At 44.9% G+C, this 24,832-nt stretch overlaps 1 protein-coding gene across 9 annotated transcripts in view; it reads right to left on the reverse strand.

The window, feature by feature from the left end:
• Nucleotides 1-24,832, reverse strand: part of JADE2 (jade family PHD finger 2) — a 144,829-nt gene that overhangs the window by 47,457 nt on the left and 72,540 nt on the right. For all 9 annotated transcript variants that reach the window (XM_030573632.1, XM_030573633.1, XM_030573628.1 and 6 more), the window contains 2 exons: nt 19,147-19,316; nt 813-1,024 (listed from right to left, as the gene is read on the reverse strand). In XM_030573632.1, the coding sequence (XP_030429492.1) occupies nt 813-1,024; nt 19,147-19,316 (382 nt within the window). The remainder of the gene's footprint in view (nt 1-812; nt 1,025-19,146; nt 19,317-24,832) is intronic.

Raw genomic sequence — 24,832 nt, forward strand, 5'->3', positions numbered from 1 at the left:
TAAATGGGCAGGGAGGTGAGGAGGAGAATGCACAATGATCTGCCCCTTCCATAGCAGCCTGGTTTGCATTCCATAAGGCAGTGGTTCTCAGTCTCTCCAGACTACTGTACCCGCTTCAGGAGTCTGATTTCAGCCCCGGGCAGTGGGGCTTGGGCTTCAGCTTGTATCTTAGCTCCACGGGGTCCCTGCCTGCCACTCCTAATGCCAGCCCTGCACTTGCAACCTCCCTAAACCCATCCCGCAGCCCCGCTCTAATATAGTATATAGAGCAGTATAAACAAGTCACTGTCTGAGTGAAATTTTAGTTTGCACTGACTTCACTAGTGATTTCTATGTAGACTGTTGTAAAACTATGCAAATATCTAGATGAGCTGACATCCTCCTGAAAGACCTCTCTGTACCCCAAGGGGTACATGTACCCCTGCTTGAGAACCGCTGGCATAAGGTGAGCAATATCGGCTGTGCCCATTCCTTTGTGTTGCTTTGTGCTCTGCATTCCCGTTAAGGCACAAGGCCTCTTGGGTGTACTGCCCCGATGCAGGGCTGTACACCCTAACCCCGAGTAAGGACCAAAGAATTCCGCCCCGTGCACAATCCTTTCAGAGGAGGGACCCCAGAAAGTTTATCAGAGGTGCAGAAGTGGGGTGAAGCTCTCTGGTCACAGCAGGAATGGCAGAGGCTGCCCAAGCCAGTACCATGCTTTGCTATTTCAGACTTTCAATGTCAAGCCTGTGTTTGTTCTAGCTAATCAAAGGTCAGATACGCGCATCAGGCTGAAAGCGCTGGCCCACGCATGATGAGACGTCGTTCACCTGGTGCACGCAGACATTGCACTTGTCACAGAAAACCATCTCGTTGCCATCCTCTCCCTCTGGGGACCGGCACACGTCGCATACCACGTCCTCGTCGTACTCAATGCCCAGGCCTTCCTCCGTCTCAATGGCAATGTTCATGTTCTCGTAGCACATCGTCTCCAGCTCCTCCAGCACTCTCTCCAAGGTGATCTCATCCAGCTGTGGCTTTTCTGAAAGGCAAGAGGCAGAGTAATGACACTGATGCTTCCCAATTAAACCAATCTTGCTTCTTAAAAACAAAGGGATACCAGCCCTGCTGTCCCTAGGACATTTTGCCTGCTGGGGTGAAGCAGGCAGAGCCCTCCCTTTGGAGAGTCTTTGCACAAAGCCGTATTTCACAAAGGAGACACTTTGGGCTTTAACTTAAGAGGTGAATTCATGACGATGATAAGATCTGTGATTCAGAAAACTGCTGCTTTTAACTGTGGATACGGTTTATGTTTCAAAATATTGCTGCTGGCAAAGAGGAAAAAACTCCATCCAGCTGAACCAATGCGGATAATTAGGTCTGACAGTTTAAATGTTCAAGGAGACAAGTCTTGCAAAGATGCTTGCTGCAGGAAGGGCTCAGACAAGCTTTGGCATTGCAAAGTCAATGCTTTATTTCTTAAGACTGTGAAAATTGACCCTTTAGTGCAGATGTGGGCAAACTATGGCCTGCGGGCCACATCTGGCCCACGGGACCATCCTGCCCGGCCCCTGAGCTCCTGGCTGGATGGCCTAGTCCCTGGCCCCTCCCCCAGCATCCCTTCTCCCCACAGCCATGCCGTTGTGAGCACAGCTGGCTCTGGCCAGGTATCATGGCTGTGGGCTCCTGCTGCTGGTAAGCGGTGGTCCTGGGGGGGCAGTCAGGGAGGAGGGGGTGGTTGGATGGGGGGGGAGGTTCTGGGGGGACGGTCTGGGGATGGGGAACAGGGAGGGTTGGGAGTGGAAGTCCTGGAGGGTCTGTCAGGGGGTGGGGATGTGGATAGGGGTCGGGAGGGCAGTCAGGGGATAGGGAGCAGGGGGGGCTGGATAAGGGGGTGGGATCCCGGGGGCCAATTAGGGGTGGGGAGTCCGGGAGGGGGTGGTTAGGGGATGAGGCACAGAGGGCGATTGGATAGGGGGTGGGAATCCTGGGGGCGCTGTCAGGGTGCAGGAGTGTGGATAGGGGTCGGGGCAGTCAGGGAACAAGGAGCGGAGGGGGTTGGATGGGTTGGGGGTTCTGAAGGTGGCAGTCAGGGGGTAGGAACTGGGAGGGGGCCAATAGGGGGCGGGCGCCAGGCTGTTTGGGGAGGCACAGCCTTCCTTACCCGTCCCTCCATACAGTTGTGCAACCCTGATATGGCCCTTGGGCCAAAAAGTTTGCCCACCCCTGCTTTAGAGGCTAGTTAAACAGAACTGTAAATTTGGAGACAAAGGTTGAAATTGAGGGTAACATCGTTCTTTGTTTCTGGTCAGTACAAATACAGTCAGGAGGTCAGTTACAGGGGAGGTTTGGGCTTGTATTTGTTGTCACACTTTTTATTCTCATTGTACTAGCACCTCTAGTGACAACTAGTGGCGAGGACGCTTTCACCAGAGGCTTATCCTCAGTGACAATCCCTAATATGGGGATGATACCACTTTTCCATAGTGGCTGTGACATATCCATAATCACTGCTGCCATGGGGATGCTACCCCAGTAGCTTGTTGACAATGAAATGCTGCCATTGCTGAACTGCGTTCCAATGAATTCAGTCTCTCACCATCTTCCACTTCAGGTGCTTCTTCCTAAGCCACTTCCTGCCATTGCACAGAAGTCAATAAGAGTTCAGCTCACTGATCGATGGCAAGACACAGCCCTTTATCTCCATGGAAAGTCTAAGTACACAATAACTGTGGTTCACCTTCCCTTATTTGCAAACGATCCTGCTGCTCCCCCATAGAATGCTAAGGATATTTCCATGAAATGCAGATTTTTTTTTTGCTTAGGAATTCATCTTCTCCTGTTGTTTCTCCCCTCACCTGATTGTAAGATCATAGCGATCTGCACAACAACTAGGATGTTACAAATAGCATTTGGTCACTTCAGGTAATGAAGGAAAGAAGAAAAAGCAAAATTAAAAAAACATCCATAGAGTCTATGTGATGTTTTCCATGAGGCACGAGAGCACAGAATTTTAACAAAACCAACACACATAAGTCAGGAATATTTGTTAGTGGTATGGAGAAGGTGATTTCCAACTAAACATTGAAGGGCTACAATAGCAATTTAAGCTTTGAACTCTAGTGGGCTAGCTTATTTAATATATAATAGTGATCAGAGGAGGGATCTGTCATATGTACAAAGGCAACAGAGGAATTTGACTTGTGATGCTTCAGAATACCAGGATTCCTTTATTTAAAAATACAAAACAAAACACTGCAATTTTCGACAATTATAGTAACTAGCCACTTCAGTTTACAACTGAGTAGCTACAGTGGTTGGGACCATTACTGTAGATTACTGCAGAGTACTCGTTATAGAGGTTTTCTACCTTCCCTGCTGCTGGGCAGCAGGGGAACAATTCTTGATTTTTAAACACTAAAGGGAAAAAGACAAAGATAAATTCATAATAAAAAGTTAAGTGGCTACATGGTGCACAGTTTTTGTATGCTGAACTAACATGGAACCAAATTCTGAAGTTCTCACCCAGGGCTAATTTTTGAGCCCACTGAACCCAGTGGCAAAGCTTCCAGGAATATCAACATGACCAGGATTCAGCCCCATGTCCTCAGGCAAAACTCCCAATGGCTTCCAGAGGAGTTTTGCTGATAAGGCCTGCAGGATGTGTTCCTTTTGCACCAAGTCCTAATGACCCAATAACATGCTGGAAAAAAAACCTCTCAGGTATTAAGGGCACATGTAGGGAGAAGTGGGCAAACAAACAGGCCATTGTCTGGCTTTTTAAGTTCTTCTCCCACGCTCTTCCACTGGCATCGTTTACTTTGGCTTGACAAGTCTATGCAAACTTCTGGATTGGCATTCTACACGTCTGTGTCAATCTAAGCCAGTCAATCCCATTCCCTATCGGGGCCCTTTCAAGCACTTGAGCTGTTATGCCACAACATGCAAAGAAGCCTGACGCTACCTGTTTTATTGCGAGCAAGCCCACTGGATGGATGCGTGATCCTTTCCGAGCCCAAATATGGCACATGGTGCCTCACAGGTATTTGGAGAGCTGCAATCATGTAACCATTTCAAGCACCCTTCATTGGCAATCTGGTTCACAACACCTCATGCTTCAGAGCTTAGATGTAGCCAATACCTTGGGTTGGGAGTTGCACCACCACAGGGAATCGCCAAAAGAGAATGTGCCATCCTTAAGGATGGTGCAGCCGATTCCTCCAGTGCAGGGAGAGTGGGTTGTGTGAAAACCTGGCTCATTAATTTTACTTTGGCAAGGTCCCTTTAGGAACAGACCATTTCAACAACTTTGTTATTGGAGCAAATATTTCGGCCTCTGTTTTTCACTCTTTCGGAAATGAAAGTCACTATTAAAATCTCTTTCTGTTCCTTAGGGACAGAAGCAGAAGAGTTTTCTGCATATCACACCTGACAGAGCAGGCTTGCTGTGTCTAGAGCAGCCTCTGAGCAGCTAAGAAATGACTATGAAGAGTATGATTAAGTGTTTGCTATTCATGAAGAAGGGGAAAGAGGGAAGGTGGTTTCCATAGGAAACCTAAAACTGACCCAAACTCTGGAGTCAGGATCACATTGGCACCTGGAGAGTACCCATTACACTCCAAGTGGAAACAAACTTCTCATGCAAGGTTGTACATTTTTAATTGATAGTGATACCCTGTCACTGCCAGCCTAACCCACAGGAAAGGTCGTGTCAATGTCAAACCTCTCCCACCTCACTGCTTAAAAACCAAATGTCCTACTTAGCTTTGAAAGCGAGTCTGACTTCAATGGAGCTTTGGACATGCACCCAGAAGCAGAATTCAGCCTTTGAACGGCATGTGGAATTTACAACACCTGTAATGAATCAGCACTCGCTCCTCACTTTTTTAAATGTTTCATTTTTTAGATGGCATATCTATGAATCATGCATAAACAAACACATTTTGGTACTCCTGAGTGCATATTGTGCCAAAAAATTAAAAATTCTGTGCACAATATTTTAAAATTCTGCAAGTTTTATTTGTCAATAAATAAATGGAGAGACTGCAGCATGGCAGTGGGGACCACTGGCCGCACGAAAGTGGGAGATCACCCTGCAGCTCCCCCAGCACCCACTCCTGGGACATGGATTCAGCAGCGAGGCTCCACCCAACCCTAATACAACACAAAGCCTGGCCCTGCCCCGGAAACACCCTGGCCCTGCCCCTCTGCACTAGGTGTGGGGCAGACAGGCTCAACCAGGCAGGATCCAAGTATGAAGGGGCTCAGCGTGGGGGAATCCAGGTGTGGGGTGAGAGGGTTCTATGTGGGACAATCTGGGTGCAGGCAGCTCAGTGGGGGGGTCTAGGTGTGGGGGGATCTGGATGCACAGAGGTTCGTTGGGGGGGCTCCAGGTGCAGGTGCAATGGGACACTGCAGTGGCTTCCAGATGAAGGTTGTTGGGGCTCAGTAGTGGTCTGGGTGTGGGGATCTCAGCAGGGGAGTCTAGGTGCTTTGGGAGTGGGGCTTGGTGGGGTGGGAGTCTGAGTGCAGCCAGCTGGGGGTCAGTGGCATGGGGTCTGGATGTGGGGGCTCAGGGCGAGCTCATTAGTGTTGGGGTCTGAGTGCAGGGAGCTCAGTGGGGGTGGTCTGGTGTAGGGTAGGGGCCTGGAGGCAGGGAGCCTGGGTGCAGGGGGGCTCCAGATGCAGGGACTGAGGTTCAGTGGGGTGGGGTTTGGGTATGGAGGGTTAGGAGGGTTCTGGATGCACGGGGTGAGGCTTGGCAGGGGTTTCTGGGTATAGGAGGTCTGGATGCATGGGGCTGGGTGAATGGAGGAGCAGCTCCCCATACAGTGACCCCTCCCCCTGCAGCTGAGCAAGGGGGAGAGGAAGCAGGGGAGGCTGATGACCTTCCTGCAGTTTGGGGAGGTTTCTGGGGATGGGTTTGATACAGCCCCAGCCACTCCTTGCAGGGGAAGAGCAAGTTCCATCCTCTCCTGCCTCCAGCTCAACTGGGACTAGAAGCTGATCCTTTCTCAGGGTAGGAGCCAATGGCTGGGATGTCCCCAGCCCCGTGGTGATGTACCTCTCCTCTGGCTGTTCTGGGTGCCTGAAATGATGTACCTGCACTGCTAGGAAGTGGTGCATAACTGCTCTTGCAGCTTCCCTTTGGTTCCCTGTCAGAAAGTCATTTTTCTGCGGGGAAGCAAAGAAATATGCAGGGGACATGAATTCTGTGCACATGCAGTGGCACAGAATTCCCCCAAGAGTAATTCAATATAGATGTAGTTACATGTGGAATTAGTTTGCCAAGCTCTATTCAGAATACCATGGAGTCTACTGAAATGACAATTGTACTTGATGTGTACAAAGAAATTAATGGCTTATGAATCACTAAACATTGGGGCCTGAAGGTGAAGTTCTTTTTCATTTATGCCCTGTTTATCTTCTTCTGCATCATATAAAGTTGTCCCTATTAAGCTCCATTCATAAAATTGTCTTTTTGGCAGAGAAACCCAACCAAAATATCCCATGCTGTATACAATACTGATACTGTTATTTTCAACATGGCATGATGAAAAAGGAAAAAGTTTCTGATCTTGGTGACACTGAATAAGTCCAATGAAGTCCATGGAGTTATTCCATATTTACGCACATAATTACTGAGATCAGAATTGGGTTTATGGATTCCAAACGAAGCTCAAGAGAAACAGGTTTTTATTCAGTTAAGACCTACTGGCAGAACGTACACTGTTCTATGAACCTTGACCCTGACCTAGAGGGACCATGTCTGGAAGTGAGTGTTTAATATTCATGCCCCTGTAAACACTGCTAGACTGGGGTCCTATTCAAAACACTAGCCAAAAAGTAAAAGGCTCCATGTCTATTACTCTTTCCATGAGGTCATCCAGATCCCTTTCTCAGATATCTGAATGCTGAGGGTGCTGGGGATGGTCATTTCTGATGAGTGTCCTCATGGAATTTCTAACTAGGCCCATTTATACACCAAGTAAGTTCAACGCTTTTCATATGAGCAAACTAGAACTTCTGGGTGTTTATATGAACTGAAATGAACCTGAATAGGTTGTTAGGGTCACCCATTCCCAGCCATTAGCTGACTGTCTGAGAGTAAGAGATACAGGGGCAAGTCATCCTATTAAAATACACCTGTGGGCGGGAGGGAGCCTGCATAAATGGCCAGAATGCACTGCATGTGTGGAAGTGACAGGAGATGAGGATAGGCCCCATCTTTCCCTTTACAGGAACTTCCTGGATTTGGGGCTCTGAGGATTCAGTGAGGGACAGCGAGGCACCATCTCCCCCCCTCCATTATCTTACATGAGGCCTCCAGTGCTGCCCTAATCTCATGCTCCCAGCAAAATACAAGCCCTTACCATGCCTACATGGTCCCATCGCCAGCAGGACACTTCAACTGCCAGCTTACTATAGGAACTGGCAAGACATTCTGCCCTCCCCTCCTCTGGTATATGTGTGGATTAACTTGTGGAAAGATCCCCAGAATCTTGGGGAGTGTTTGGTGCTTCGATTAGATGGACCAATGTCCCTTAGAGGCCATACTCCTTCCCTATCTGTGGTGACAGGAACCTCATCCTCCTGATGGGATGATGCTGTAGAACCTATGCAAGTTGAAAAGTACAGTTTCCATGTCCTCCTCTGGCAGTCCACGATCAAAGGTGAAGCTGATAGTCTCTTCCTTCCCAGACTGGGACACCACTGCACAGGCCAGGAGGAGAAATGGCATCATGTATCCAACCAAACTAAGCATCCCATAGAGGAGAAGGAAGGAAGCGGAAGAGGTGGAGGAGTTGTCAGACTATAAGTCACTCCAGGAGGTCTCCAGATATGACTTAGAAAAGGACAACACATACCTGTTATTTGGACCTGGCTCCTAACAGGAGGCTATTCCTTGTATATGTGCCTTCTGGGCGTGTGACGGGGAACTATTCTACAAAGACTCATTTTCTCCCTATCCACATAACTGTGGGGTCATGTACACCACTGACAGATTCCTAAGGATCCCATCATGTTCCTCTATTAGAATTAACCTTTTGCCTCATTCCCGTCAAATCCTGGAGGCCCCAGTGCTGCAGGTTACCACATTTCTGACTCAGATGACACAGCCCATTTCTGTGGAGAGACTAGACATACATTTCCCTACAGGCCAACCCACAAGTAGCACTGACTCTACCTCTTCACTGTGAGGTCAGCCATAGCCTCCTTGTCAGATTCTGAAGAAAGTGGGAGAAAGGTACTAATGGCTCATGGGATGAGAGCCCCTTGAAGTGACGACTAACAACAGCCACCATAAATCCTGTAATAACAATACTTTGCACTTACAGCGATGTAGCACCTTTCAGCTGAAGTTCTCAAAGTGTTTTACACACACTAATTAAGGGTGTGTAAATAGGGTAGGTAAATATTATTTGCTCAATTATACAGGTATGGGAACTGAGTCTAAGAGGTAAAGTAACTCATCTACGTCACACAGGAAGTCAGTAGCATAGGCTGGAATAGAACTCAGAACTTCAGGCTTCCCAGACACCGGTGTAACTATTAGACGAATTCCCTTATACACGCCATGTGAAGTAGTGACATTCTTTTGCTGAAATACATTCTCTACCTTTCTGTATTCTAGTTTGAATTTACTTGGTATGCTGGGGCAAAAATATTTAGGAGGAGCCACCTTTTGCAAAACTGAGACTTATTGCCAACAAAATTGCACTCTACTGAAATCAATTTACTAAAACAATAAATCCTTTTACCCTGTGGCGTATATTTGGAAACAAAACAGCTATGAACAAACAAACAGTCAAAAAGCTAACAGAATGTTAGGAACAATTAGGAAAGGGATAGGTAATAAGACAGAAAATATCGTAATGTCACTATATAAATCCACGGTACATCCACACCTTGAATATTGCGTGCAGGTCAGAAAAGATATATTAGAATTTGAAAAAGTACAGAGAAGGACATCAAAAATGATTAGGGATATGGAACAGCTTTTAAGCTTCCATACGAGGAGAGACTGAAAAGACTGGGACTGTTCAGTTTGCAAAAGAGACAATTAAGGGGGGATATAAGAGGTCTATAAAATCATGAATGGTGTGGAGAAAGTGAATAAGGAAGGGTTATTTATCCCTTCACATAACACATGAATCAGGGATCATCCAATGAAATTAATAGGCAGCACATTTAAAACTAATATAAGGAAACATTTCTTTACGCAACACACAACCTGTGGAACTTGTTGCCAAGGGATGCTGTAAAGGCCAAAAGTATAACTGGGTTCAAAAAAGCATTAGATAAGTTCATGGAAGACAGGCCCATGAATGACTATTAGCCAAGAAGGTCAGCGACACAACATCATGCTCTCTGGGTGTCCCTACACCTCTAACTGCCGGAAGCTGGGACTGGACGACAGGGAATGAATCACTCGATAAATTGCTCTGTTCTGTTCACTCCTTCTGAAGCATCTGACACTGGCCACTCCTGGAAGACAGGATTCTAGGCTAGATGGACCATTGGTCTGACCCAGTACGGCCATTCTTATGTTCTTAATCTTCAAGACAACAGGCTGTGCCATTAGTTGATTCACAAACAATAAACCTTGGCATCTCTCTCTCGAAATAAATAGATCACTGTCCCACCCCCATTTTTCTTCAAATAAGTTTTGCAAAACTGTCTAAAGTCAATCGCTGCTCCTGGGTCTATTATAATCTTTGACAAATTAGAAATGCAAGAGCATAGACTCCTTTACGAGCCAGCAAGGGGAGTATTCACGCATAGGACTGGAAGCCAGGGATTCATGAGATCAAATCCCAGTTTTAACACTGTTTCCTTCTATGGCCTTGGGCCAAATACTCAGAAAACTGTCTGCTTTAGTGTCTCCATTTGTAAAGCTGAGATAATGATCCTTAGTTACCCCACAGTGATGTTCTGAGAATTAGAGCAATCTGAAGATGCAGAGTGCTAAGTGCTATGTATTCATAGGGTTATTTTCTTATCAAAATACATTTCTGTAGATGTTCGGTGAAGAGTATTCTAGTTACTAAGTGATCCGACTGCATAATGGTGATGATGTAGACTAAGATTTTCGAAGCACTAGAGGGGATTTAGATACATAGCTCCTATTAATTGCAATGGGAGCTGTGCATCTAAATCCCCTAGGCAGCTTTGAAAACTCAGCCCAGTGTCCACATGATCGTCACTCATTGGTGTCAAGAGGTGTAGGTTCTGTTCCTGGCTCTGCCACAAAATTAACATGTGACTGTAGGAAGGTCATATAAGCTCTATGTGCCTCAGCTCCCCGTTTGTAAAAAGGGGAGTAACAATACTCCCTTCCCTCCCAGGGATGCTGAGAAGTGCTCAGGTCCTGCTGTGATGCACGGCACAAACACATCAACAAATAAAATACTCACATTCTATATTAAGGTATCATTTTATAAAGGGTTAATTATTAATAAATGTTTTAATAACTGATTAATCAATTGTTATAGACTCCACCAGGTGAACAGATTGCTCATAACTATGGCTTACAACAGTCAATAAGATCTTCTACTTACATGTTTACAAATATCTACAACCCAAACTACCCATGTTCTACAACATGCTTATGATATCTCATCATCATATGTTAACCATTTATAAATATTAATAAACAATGTGACCAATAAAATAAATAAAAAGCATACAATCTGCATATGAGCTAAACACATGCAGCAAAACTTCTAGGTATTTTGTTATAATCATATCCTGCTAATGCACTTAAAAGATTTACAGGAACCAATTATCACCCTTTATGCCACCCACTGACATCAATTATTGCTCAAATTTCAGATGATGACAAAGTGTTTTAGAAGCCACTTAATAATCTGCTGTCTTTCTGCAATAATGCTTTTCACTCGCAGAGCTGTCCTGGGGCACTTCTGATTAAAGCTACACCCCTTCCACCAGCCAGGCTCAGAATATTGTTTGAAACTGATGCATTTATTTTAAAGAGTTTATGTAAATAATAAACAACTACACAGAAAAACTGATTATGCTGAAAACAAATAAAATCAAGAGCGCTAAAACCTACATTTCCACTACTGACCACAGATCCTACTAACCTATTTGTAAGGTAACAGTAGAGGGGTGCTCCTGCAAGCTCTGTCTCCGTATGGAGTTAAATCATCTAATGCTTTCATTTTCAGGGGGTCACAGTGTTTCACCTCTGCAAATGGTTATGGAAAACTACCTGCAAATACTTCTAGCTTCCCTAGCAAGCTTTGGTGAGATAAGCTTGAAGGCTAAGGCTATTTTCACACAAAATTAATTTGGATTATTATTTTAAGTATCTTTCTTTCTTTTTTTTTTTCCTTCTTCTTCTTCTTCTTCCCTTGAGACCCACTGTCTAACTTTTGCCATTTCTGGGACAGATTCTGATACCCTCACTCATATGCAGTTATACATTACTCCCTGAGTAATCTGGCTGTAGCTAATGAGACTACTCACGGAGTAAAATGCTCCTGAACTGGAATAAGAGTATCGGAATCTGACTCTCTGATTCTTCCTTCTAACTTTTTTCATGGGCAGCCCAGAAATAAAACAATCAGCCCAATAAAGGTCTATGGGCTCATTTCTGCTCTCAGATAAGCCCATGCAGGTCTTCACTAATTGGATCTGGGTAGAACAGCATAAGTGGAAACTGTTTTGACTAGTGGATAAAGCACTAGAGTGAGGCCACCTGGATTCTAATCCTGGTTCTGCCATTCTCCAGGTCATTTATATTCTGTGTGTTCGTTTCTCCTTCCACATTGTGCCTGCCTTCTTTATTTAGATTGCAAGCTCTTTAGGGCAGGGACAGTCTCTTACTATGTGTTTGTACAGTGCCTAGCACAATGGGACCACAAACTCAGTCGGGGCCTTTAGGTGCCTAGCATCATCATCGTCGTTAAGAATCCATCCCAAAGACTGAAATGAAAAAAGAAGTCAAATCCATTTGCAAAATGGCATTTGCTCTGCTGGCCGTGAATAGTAAATAACAAAAAGCCACATTTTGTTCTCATTTACACCAACGGAGTTAATCCGGACTGACACTGCTGTAACTGAGACAAGCATCTGTTCTCAAGATACTTCCACGCTGTAGATATGCATCCACTTTGTGTACTAAATGTCCTTCACTTGTAAATTGTTAATACAACGAGAAGTGGTGGAGGATTTGCTGGTTCTTCTATTATCATCAAACAAGTCCACCTTTAAAATGATTGTGTAGTGAGCTCCTGTTCTCATTCACGCACACAGTACCCATGAATGCTTTTTGTGGGCTGCCGTACAGATATGTTATAAAACAGCCCCAAACTGGCAAGATTTCTCTAAAACAAAAATCCAAACAAACAGAGCCTGAATTATTAATGGAGATAAGCTTTCTCAACTCATTAACAATAACTACCGCAAGCCTGGATTCAGCTGCAGAGCTGAACATCTTTGTGAAACCACACAACGTGGGAGCTCTGCATATGGATTACACAGGGGTAAATAGTCCATTATGGCCATTAAAAGTAGATGACTAGCAGAAGATTCCAGTCAAAGCCTTTGTACATTAACAATCCCTTATGGCAGCAGGATGGTGGGGAGGCAATTAAAAGGGGGAAGTCAGTCAGTCATTTAAAGGAAATGGAACCCACAACAAAAACGACAGGGCTCCACATACCCCACTGGGAGCGGCATATGTGAAACATACTGCACTGTGGGGACAGAAGGCCCCTTGGTATCTTCATCCTACAATGCAGAAGAATCCCACTCCCAAATGGTATGAGCAAAAAAACAAACAAAAAAAGAGGCCTTAATACTACTCTCACTCATCCAAGTGTAAATCAGGATTAAGACCAGAGAAGTCAATGGAGTTACACCAGTATAGAACCAGGGTAAGCAAGATCTGAAAAAGACCCAGGAGACAGCCAATGACAGAAGCACTAGGATGGGGTTAGTAAAGGGAAGTGTATATCAGGAGACCAGGGTTTTATTTCTGACTCCATCACTATCCCAGAGTGTAACCCCCGCCCCTCTAAAGGGGGATAATAAATCATAGCTATTTCACAGGGCTGTCCTGAGACCCACTGGGGTTGATTCTCCACTCCCTCACACCAGTGTAAATCAGGAGCAGCTCCACTGAAGTCAATGGAATTACTCTAGCGTAAAACTTAGGTGAGTGGAGACTCAGACCTAAGGTTTCTGAAAGGTTGTAAGATCCTCAATGAAAGGCCTGACGTGAATGAGAATTAACCGCTGGCCTGTCGGCTGCTGTTGCACCCTCTGTAAGACAGTGGCGTCCCCTGGGACAATGGCACTTTAATCAGATATAGCACATAGCTAATGCCTCACAAACTACAACTCTTACATAGAGCAGTGGCTTAGTGGTCAGAGGGTATGGCTACACTGACCACGGCAGCGCTTTGAAGTGCAAGTGTGGTCACGGCGCCAGTGCTGGGAGAGAACTCTCCCAGCGCTGCAGGTACTCCATCTCCCCGTGGGGATTAGCTTACAGTGCTGGGCGCCGCACTCCCAGCGCGGGGGCACTGTTTACACTGGCGCTTTACAGCGCTGTAACTTGCTGCGCTCAGGGGGGTATTTTTTCACACCCCTGAGCGAGAAAGTTGCAGTGCTGTAAAGTGCCAGTGTAGCCAAGCCCAAGTATCAAGTCTATACCACTTAAACACAAGTTTGAACCCTCAAGTCAGTTTTCTTCCTTCTGAGATGATTAACTTGATTTCCATACTGTTTAGGGTTCAGAAAGAGAACAATATAGCTATATCCTAGTTAGGAGTGTAAGACTGGCTACAGTATATTTCTTTCTGGATCTTACAAGAATCAGATTTAGATCCAAAAAGACAATAATATCCCTTAAAAATACTGATGATTAAAATCATATCTAGTGAATCATAAAAATGAGGTAGCAGGCTCACTTCAGTGCACCAGTGAAAGCTCAGTGAATAGGCTCTGACCAATCAATTGTTTTGTTTCATGCCCCCAGTTTGAATGCCATCTGGGAACCTCTCTCTAAAGCCTTACGCTCCATTCCATCTGCTGTGCAATGGTTCTATTTCCAAAGGAAAAGGTGTTTGCCTAATGTGAGGAAGTTATTGGTAGTGCCTCTAATCAGCTGTTACCGTTAGTACAAGTGCAGTGATCAGGGGAATCAGACCACTTGTAGGCAGAGCTGTGGCTCAGTAAACACACACTCACTTTAATCTCTGCTGCCCCTCCCAAAGGGATAACAAATGATTAATTAATCCATACTGGGGATTGTGCAACGGATTGGAAATCTGCTGAGAGAAGTTATGAGCTGAGTTTGGGCTCTGCACCAGCTGACTGAGGTGTGTCAGAGTCATTACACTCACACAAAGGCTGGCTGAGTAAACCAAGGTGACCCATGAAAGCCAACTGTAATACAGGTATGCATATTATGTTGATAAGAGAAGGCTCATAAGAGACTGGATGGCTTAATGGAGTGGTAATTGGCTACAGTGCCTTTCACTTCCAGGTCACTAGTTTGACTGCAGCTCACATTGGAAGTGACTGAAAATCATTAGCCTTTTTGTAACAAAAGGCTCTAGCTGTAATGCCAGGTATTGCTGTTGACCCGTGTGACTCCTGAAGGAACATCCCACGCTTCAAGAATTGGTCACAGGAAGGGGAGTGGGTTCTAACATCAAGTTCTCTTCAAAGAGAATGTCTTGCCGTCAGTCCCTCCCATATATATCAACAGGGCTCCTGCTCTCACGTGGGGAGAGTGGCGGTTCTCAGGGCTTACACGGGCTGCAGGCTTTCCGGGTTCTCGTATTAGAACAAATCAGTGGAGGGTGGGTTCTTGGGGTGTCATCTGAACCTCCAGCAAAGAGCCCTTTTTGATCCCCCAGGTATAAAGTGTGTAGAATCAATAGTGGATGCACACTCTCATACTGAACGGCTGAATTTGGCCAGCTGGGCAGACTTCACCCCAGTGTAACTCCACCGACCTCAGTTTGTTCCAACAATGTCCACTTAAGATGGACTTCACCTCACTTGACTTGAGATGTTCTAATCATCACACAGACATATCTTACACATATTATGATGAATTCCTACCCCATCCCTGCTACACCAGGAGTAAATCTGACCCAGGTGGTTCTTGCTATCCCTATAAAACAACAAGAACACCTCAAGTACCTACGACAGAGCCCTGAGTGCAGAACCCACTGTGAACTTATATAAGCAGCATATACTGTACGGACTAAGTCGAGGAATACTTAGAAATGGTCATTCTGCCTTCAGCAAGACTGATACAGGCATCAACATTTTTAGCAATTTCTCTAGGATTTCGTGTGTATGAAGTGCCTATCACAGCAAGGGGATTTTTCAGTCCGAGGCTTTGATGTCTCTCTAGCCACAATCCTACAATAGGTTTGAATTTAATGGAGATCACAACGTGTGGCATGAAATCTTAATAAAAAACCAAAGACTTACAGCAGGGCTTCTCCCTAAAAGGAAAGGTCTTGTGCTGTCTATAATGTCCTATACCCATAAATCTGGTCAGTGTCTGATCCAAATTACTTTAGATCCACTTTCTTTATTATCTCACATTGCAGCCGCAACAAATAAATTGTTCGGGCACACCTAAATGTTGAACTCATCTTTATCAGCTAGGAGCTTTTAAAACAGTATATTTCAACAGGATACAGTAGCCGGTTATTGGCATGTGCTCATGACAAAGGAAGGTTTTTTTAACGGACAAAGCTTTTTATGTGATCAATTACTAGACTTTACATTTAAACTGATAATCTTTTGTTTCTCAGTCAAGCTGCTTACTTGTCTCATGCCTGGTCTGTGTGTATGTGTGTGTGTGTCTGTGTGTGTGTGAAATCGATCTAAGATACACAACTTCAGCTACGAGAATAGCGCAGCTGAAGTCGACATATCTTAGAATGACTTAGAATCACGTACTTGGTGTCCTCGTGGCGCGGGATCGACGGCCGCTGCTCCCCCGTCAGCTTTGCTTCTGCCTCTTGCCGAGCTGGAGTTCAGAAGTCGACAGGCGAGTGATCGAGGATCGATTTATCACATGTAGACGTGACAAATCGATCCCCGATAGATCGATCACTACCCGCCGATCCAGCGGGTAGTATTGACGTACCCTCAGAAAGTGCCCAGGTAACTGCATATAGCTATTTGCTACTGGGAAGATTTATTTGATCTCAGTGATCAAATCTCATCTCTTGCATCATCTAAGACAGGACTGGAAAAGGAATTAGGGAATACACTATATGGAACAATATTGCACCAGCAGAGGAACAGACCTGATGATCTAATAGGTATTTTCCATCTCTACCTTCTGTGATTCCCTAAAAGTCAGTCTTGGATCATGCTGCCTTTTTATTTGTCATTAAATTCTTTGTATGTGACACATCCTGTGCACAGCCTAATAACACTTCAGGTGACAGAAATTTTTCTGCAAGGCTAGATGTAGTTTTAAACTTTTGCAAACCTCCTTATGCTGAGGGACATCTTCTGACTTCAGCCACGCTCTCTGAATTTGAGGACAGGCTACGATTCTCCAGTAAGACTGAGTTGGCAATTCTGAAGTATAACACAGCTTGTTTAGAAATCCCAGTATATTATGAATCACTGGGACTACTAACATTGCAGATCTAAAAGACAGATTGTCTCCAGGCCAGCTTATGCACATTGCTATCTACTGGACTAGGCATTCAACTGGGAGATGAAGGGACCTGGGTTCTAATTCTACTCTGCCACGGACTTGCTGTGTGACCTGACCCATCTGTAAAATGGAGATAAAATTGCTTACCCTCCTTTGATACATCTCTTCTCACTTTGAGACCTACTGATGAAAAAATGAAGCACACATGCAAAGTGTTACTGTTGTTCGGATTCTGGAAATTTGTTACAGAAGCTTGAAGTCCTGCTTATTTCAATGGTTTAGTTTTGTTTTATTCCATGAGCATATAAACCCATCACTTCAGACTGATAATAGTATTTTGTACTTCTATAGTGCCCTCAAGCTGGGGATCACAAAGCACCAGTATATTTCATTGGAACTCTTCTGCGAGTAGGTAAGCATTACCATCCCCACTTTACAGTTTGGGAAACTCAAGCACAGAGAGTTTAAGTGATTTAGCCGTGGTCACACAGTAAGTCAGTAGCAAACAGCAGAACTCGTGAATTGCCATCCTGAGCATTAACCTCAAGACGACACTTTTCACCTGCCAGACTTTTCCGCCCACACTGTGTTGGAGGATGTATTATATTTATGCCATGTTTCTCTTTCAAGTCACTGGAAAAAATGTCCTAGGCATAGTTCTAATGCAGACCTGAGGCAGAGGGGAAAAACAGCAGAATCCTTATACCAGAGCTACATTCTCAGTGGATCTCATGGAAATCACTGGATACTATTTTCAAATCTCTGCCCTTCCCCAGAATATTAAAGGCTAAGACAGTAGTTACTGGGCTCTTTTTACAAACAAAAACAGATTGCTGATTCGGCCTGATGGGCTCCTGGTTTCTTTGCACTACTGTGATTGGAAATCTATGGATTCAAAACTACTGTTTATCGTTGGTAGTTCAGCAGCACTTAGAGGCTCTATGTGAGATCAGGGCCCCACTGTGCTAGGTGTTGTGCAAACACACAGTAGGAGACAGTCCTTGCCCCAAAGAGCTTACTCTCTGAATAAACAAGACAGACAAAGGGTCAGAGAGGACACAAAGATGCACAGAAGCCAAGTGAAGCAGCTTGCCCAAGGTCACAGAGATGGTCAGTGGCAGTGTCAATCTCCTGATTCCCAGATCAGTGCCCTACTGGATCACTCTTCATCTCCATGCAAGCAAGTCCAATTCTCCCATGTCTGGTTCATCAAGGATTGGAGGTGTGGCAGAGGCAGCAGGCTCACTCCTTAGGGATGCGGGGAGTATATTTCATCATCTCTACAGAAACTCCTACAATGTAGGATTGTTTGGGTTGTGATTTCAAAAGGGGCTCCATTCCAGGACTCTTTGGCAATGTAAAAATAAGATACTACAGCAATATCTACACTGTGTACTATTGCAACAAGCAGCTCCCTTTCCTAATCTCTGGCTTTTAAATTCAATATATATCTTATTGCATTTCTATTGGTAAAAAAATCTATCTAATCCAAAATATTAACATTTGGAAGATGCAAGTTAAAGATAACAAGCAACTTCTGGTTAAGCAAGAGACCCAGTTTGCTTGTGGTGCCATGCTAGCACCTCAGTCTCCTTTCCTCCCCAAGCTGTGAAACCAGCGTTCTCATCTCAGTCTTGCAAGTTAACAATGAATGTGGCAGTTTCACAACTAACAAGCTTTTAAGACACTGTATTTGTAACCTGATCCTTTAAAGAAATAATAAAGAAAGTCAGATTTAACTCAACCAAACTGATTCTTGGAGCAGTGCTAATACGTTTGCCCAGCTGAACATCATGAACACTAATGGGCTAACTCCCAATCCCACTTACTTCTGTCTAACTGAAATGGATTAAAATGTGCAGTGATATAAAGCATATAAAGTTATGCTAGCAGTATCACGCTGTGCCATGCACAGACAACTGGAAAAGGAGAGGCACCCCATGACCCGTATTCCTCAACTGTACATATTTTGACCGAAATAATGCCGTTTCTTTCCTCTGCCTCCATTTGTCAGTTTGGCAAGAAGACAGTTGAGCATGGCCTTTGTGATTTTGAAGAGAATCAAGGGAAGAGGAGTAGATGTCAGTGTCATACCTTTCCTTTTCCTCTCCTGGCCATGGGGCACTTCTGCAGTACAGTGCTTTGGGGAGCAGTAATGGAGATGAAGCTAGAGATGGGAATGGAGTTAAAGTGCAGAAGTGGGAGTCAGGAGTCTGGATTCTGTTCTGTAAATCAACCTCCTTGCTCTACTGCAGTGGTTCTCAAACTTTTTGTGTTGGCAGTCTCGGGGGCTGACAGCTCACAACCCCCACATAACTATCTCATGACCCTTTGAGGCTCATAAGCCACGACCCCCAATTTGAGAACCCCTGCTCTACTGGGTGAAAGCAGCATGGAAGGCCTCAATCTTTTTTGTTTTCATAATTAATAAGGCATAATACCAACTCTGTGTGCTCCCCGGCAAGTAGAGAAATAACAGCAACACCTACCCATCTCCCTGAACTCCATGTTCACAAGCTCCAGCCAGCAAGCGTCAATCTCATCCAGGTCGTAGCGGATCACTCCCTGTGAGCACGTCCTGTGGACTTCCGAAATCTCAGAGACAGACAGACTGCTTGGGGAAACCTGTGGAGGAGACTCCTCTAGCAGGGGCGTAATCCTAGGAGAAGAAAAGGAGAGCATAAGAAAGAGCTGCAGTACCTAAAGAATTTATCATTAGAAACCTGACTACAAACTATTTATTCCTAAAGCCCTGATCTTGCCAACACTTATGTATGTGCTTAACTTTAAGCAGTCCCACCAAAGTCAACGGGGCTACGCCCATGCTTCAAGTTAAGCACGTGCATAAGTGTTGGCAGGATCAGGGCTCTTACACATACGCCTAAATTTTCAAAAGTGACTAGTGATTTTGGGTGCTTCAAATCTGGAGGCCTGACCTGAGCCATGCAGAAGGCATGATGCTCAGACAGTGCTGAGCAACCACCCTGTGAAAATCTGGTGTCTCAAATTGGGCCCTCAAAATTGAGGCCCTCAAATCACAAGTGGTTTATGAAATCTCCATGATTTTTTGGACACTAACAAAACACATTTAAAAAGATGAAGATCCAGCCTACATACAAACGTTGTACTGCTCTAACGACACCCATCAAGTTAGGGTGAACCCCACCTAGCGTGGCCATAGTTACACCGGTATAAAAGTCCATATACTGGTATAGCGTATTCTTGCATGAGATGGGAGTAAGCTCCACTGGCATAAGCACTTTTATATTGTTATAACTGCAACCACACTTGGGGTTCCACTGGTAGAACGATTTCGATAAAAAGTGAAAAAGTCACCAAGCTAACTGACACAGTTATACTGTGACACAATCTGTGTAGACCAGGCCTAACTTACAGGAGGAAAAATGCTCAAGGGCTGACACTAGATGTAGCCTTTGTAAACACCAGGGTCCCTATTTATGTTGCAACGGCTTCACAAATGAGAAGGACAGTGAATGTTCAGCACAAAGGCGAAACACCGTGTGTTTCACCCCTGACCTTGCAGCAAATCTCAACATTCAAGTGACCCACATTGCAGACACTCTCAGGACAGAATGCGCCTTTGCAGTGAAAGCTTGTACTGTGCGGGCACCATGCGAAGTTCAATCTCTTTTTCTACCCTTTAATGGACTTACATTCAGTGGTGTAGGCAGTGGTTTATCATTGCACCAGGAGCCGCAGTTGCACTCCACTAAAAGGAACATGTGGCATAGTGGGAGACCCTGAGAGATGCTGGCTATTTCGACAGGATGCTAAACCTTCTTGGTTATGTGTCAACCCAGAGGGATCGTTGCCATTGCAGGTGTTGTTTTTAACTGATATATTCACATAAGAAGTGATTAATGCAGAAGGATGTGTGCCCTGCATCTTTTTAAGCATGTCCCAGGAGCTGTAACAGCACGAAAAGGGCACAGATTGACTTTCCCTCCATATACCTTGGCATTGCCTCTAACTGAGAAGCAGATGGTAGACAAGACAGCCCAAACAGAGGTAAAGAAACCACCAGCGAGCAATTGCACATTACTAATTTTCATTTCCTTAAAATAAAAAGGAGTAAAGAACCTCCAGGATAACAATTTAGCTGCTTAAAGCAGTGGGTCAAGGAAGGTGTTTAAAGAGTCAGATGCTGCTGCTGTAAAAAAATACTTTGTGCAGCTTGCAATCTGGGTGGGGTGAGATGACTGCCATCAGATGAGAAAGAGAAGGATGTGCCAGGGTAAACAGGACACTGCACCAAAACAAACTATTGGAGCTTGGTTTTTAGGTACTGGAGATGCTATGCTTTTCAGAATGTACAGTAAGGCACTCTCCACAAGCGTGGTGCTTTGCCTAGTGGTTAGAGCAAGGCACTAGGATTCAGGAGGTCTGGGCTGTATTTCTGGTTCTGCTGCTAACTTGTTGCACGAGCTTGGGCATGCCTCTTACTCTCTCTACCTTTTGTTTCCCAATCGGTAAATAGGGATAACAATGCTTACTTGCTTCATGAGCGGTGAAGGCATTTGAAATTGATCTATGAGTGGAAGGTTAAGTCACTGAGCTGGAACTCTTGAAGCAAGGTGCAGATCCCAGCTCTAACACAGACTCCTTGGGCAAGTCACTTTGGGCTTGTCTAGACAAACATTTAGTTTGCAGCAAGGTGGGGTGTGAATCTAGCCTGCCATGAGCTAACTGTCCACGCAGACCCTGCTGACGCTTATTACCAAGTTGTTAATGCACTTTGATATAATTCTCTTTGAAACTGTTAGTGTGCGTCAGCAGGGTCCACAAAGACGGTGCACGGCAGGCTAGTGCGGGGTAGAGTTACTCCCCAGCCTGCTATAAACTCATTGTTTGTGTAGATAAACCCTTATTCTCTCTGCTTCCCATTTGTAAAGTAGGAATAATAATCCTTCCCTTCGCTCACCCTTTGCCTTGTCTATTTATACTTTCAAATGTTTGGGGTAGGAGCTCTCTCTTACAATGTGTATATGGAGCACATAATACAGTGGGGACCCAGTCTTGGTTGTGTCCCCTAGGCACCAGCTTAATACAAGATCAGGCCCACTGGTCTTCTCTGGCAGATAGTGATCGACAGCGGAAGTGGAAAACATTACTGCATAAGGTATCTGAACATGAATCCCATGGATTAGCAATGGAGCCCAATGCATACTTCTGGCTGAGACAGATTGAATATTTGTAAGTGAGTTTTAAAACTTATATAAAGATTGAAGTACCTCGAAGCAGAGCCCTACAATCGGGTTTATTTGTTCAGGTCCAGGACTGTACACTGAAAGAATGAAGATAAACTGAGCTTATAGTCAAAGCACGGGTGAAACCATGTGTCTGCTGTTTGGGAAATTTTCCATTTAACTTTGGGAAACATATGATGGGTCAAATGTATTGCAGATGTAACCCCATGAAAGTCAATGGGCTTCACTGGAGCCCAGTGAAGTTACCCAAGGAATAAACTTGGCCCACACTATTTACTGGCACAGGAAGCAGCTCTGAATTGTTTGTGTTTGCTGGGCTACTCAACCTGAGGGACTGAATTTGAGCTTGGGGGATACACACGAGGAGTTTGGAATTTAGCGAGGAGTTTTCCAAACTCCCTCTAGGTTGCTGTAACCACTGAAAGTGCACAAAGATCCCAAGTTTTAGCTAGAAACTAGGCAGAGAGGTTTAGGCCCAGTTCAGTAAGATCATTAAGTAAATCCCCCTGCGTACCTGGCTTTGTGGCTGCCAGGCTTTCTGAGACTGAGACCGGCTTCCAGCCACAGCATGCAAGCCTGCTGCTCAGAGGACTCACCTGGGTGTTTAGAATGCGGCTAGTTAAGCATTCACAGCAACCACTGAAAATGCTGCAGTCATCTGGGAACTTTCCTTTTCTCAACAGCACTTTCCTTTCCAAGAAAGCCTGCCAACTGAGGGCTGGGGTCCTGCCTTCTTGTGCCTGCTACACTTTCAGGAGTCCAGCTCTGTGAATGCCTTATTGTGCCATTATGCTCCCTAAATCCTGGCCTTCGGATGTAGAAAAGTGTTAAACAAGCATCTTACCAAACAACAGTAGTTTGCAGCTCTGAAGAGCCTTTCATCTAGAGAGCCCTGAGTGTTTTACAACCATGGATGAACAGAGCCTCACAATATCCCCAGTTTACAGATCATGGACCAGACTGATTGGTCCAAACTTGTCCACACAATGAGACAGTGGAAGACCTGTGGATAGAATACAGGAGTCCTGATTCCCAATGCCTGCTTTAACCTCTAAACCACACTACTCTAAATTTAGTCGACCTTCCCTCTCTTTTTAATGATGCCCCCAATCACCTAGTTTTGCACAGGAAAGCTGCCCACCCTGGGATGCCATTACTTGCCTGACATATCCCTGCACACAGCTATGTCCAGGAAGGACTTAACAGCCATTCCAGACATTCCTTTTCTCCCAGAAATCACGCTCCCTCACTTTAGTCTGAGCAGAACTTATCGCAGACTTTGCAGAGCCCTGAACTTGCAACAGTTTTATTTGCAAGTTTGATCATGAAATGATTTGAATTAGCACAAATATTCATGGGACTCAGGTTAGCGCTCACCTTATTCCTCCAGCCCAGCTCGGGCAGGTCTGCGTTACACTGGAACCTACTAGGCACACTACCAAGTCTGACGTTGCCTCTGGCACAAGAAAAACCACCCAGTGCACTGATCAGCATTAGGCTCTCCACAACAAGGCTTCTTCTTAATGCTGAAAGGGGGGTGGCCCCATCAGTCTTTCATTTATTTTTACTGCTCCCTTAAGAGAATCCTTTAGCTCTAAAAAAACAAGGAGGAGTCAGCCCTAGGTAATATGACAATGATACAAAAGAGAGCAGCTGTTAGCTCTTTGGGACACTGTCAATCATTTAATGTGTTTTCCCCACGCAGCCTGAGAGAGTTTGCTGGTTTACCTCCCTCTACCACCCTATCCTACAGCCTTAGGAGCTGTCCATACAACAGGCTGTTCTCCTGCACCTTAGGAGCTTCCACACCAGTCTCAACAGATGTAAACATGGAGCTGCTGAATTTGTTTTACAAAGCAGCTCAGTGGTCTGAACACAAGCCCAGGATCCAGGAACTCCTCAGTTCCAAACCTCCCTCTCCTACTTGCTGTCTCTGTGGCCTCAAGCACTTTCTGCCCAAGTTTCCCCTTCTGCTAAGTTGGCTTCATAATATTACTGACTTCAGGAGTAATAAACGTGACATCAAATGCAATTTTTAATGGCATTTTTTATTCTTTTTAAAAATAGATGATGGTTATTAATAAGAATTCATCTGTTCTCCACACTCTCTATTCTTGCCTCTTTTACCCTGCATTCAGCAGAATCCCAGATTTCAAGAGAGCCATCAGGAATGACCAATACGAAAGCTTTGGGCCTAGGTCTCTTTGGGAACAATCTATCTTTCGAGGAATTAAATACTTTCCTCTGACACCACAAAGCCATTTTTTCTCTTCATGTGGTGCTTTTATTTCTTTCTGTCTTGCGAGCATTACTACACATCTGTTGGCAGCAACCTCCCACATGTTTTGATTCCGAAGTCAAACAAATAACCCTACCTCCGGCTAAATCTGTCTGCATCAATCTCCTCACATTGGTCCCTGTGATATCAGAGGGTTTTTTCCCCCTCAGAGCTCCCTGAAGGGATCACTGAGAATAATCACGTGGACGAAGTGCCACTTCAGGAAAGAAATAGCTGGTCTGGATTTTTATATATACTGCTCTGTACAGAGCTGGGAAATCTAATGTGAAAAAGCACAAGTGAAAAGTAGGCTACTCCAGCCTCCGCTGAGATGTGGTAAGCCAAGCTATGACAGCTATTATAGTCATTTACTTTGAGGGCTATCAGATGGGGACGAGAAGCCAATGAAACTCTTGTTATTCTTAGACTGTGAAGCTAGAAGCAGAAGAATGTGGTTGTTAAGGATAAAGCTGCTTTTTCAAGGAGCTCAGGAATCCTGCCTCTCTCTCAGTGAGGTACTGTTTCCATAATAACGAACTGATGCTCATCTACCCCAGACAGAAAGGAGAGACTCTGTGCCTAGGTAGTCAAGTATCAGGGGGTAGCTGTGTTAATCTGTATCCACAAAAACAACAATCTGTTAGTCTTTAAAGTGCCACCGGACTCCCT

The sequence above is a fragment of the Gopherus evgoodei genome, chromosome 8 (assembly GCF_007399415.2).
Source record: "Gopherus evgoodei ecotype Sinaloan lineage chromosome 8, rGopEvg1_v1.p, whole genome shotgun sequence".
In the NCBI taxonomy this organism is placed as follows: Eukaryota; Metazoa; Chordata; order Testudines; family Testudinidae; genus Gopherus; species Gopherus evgoodei.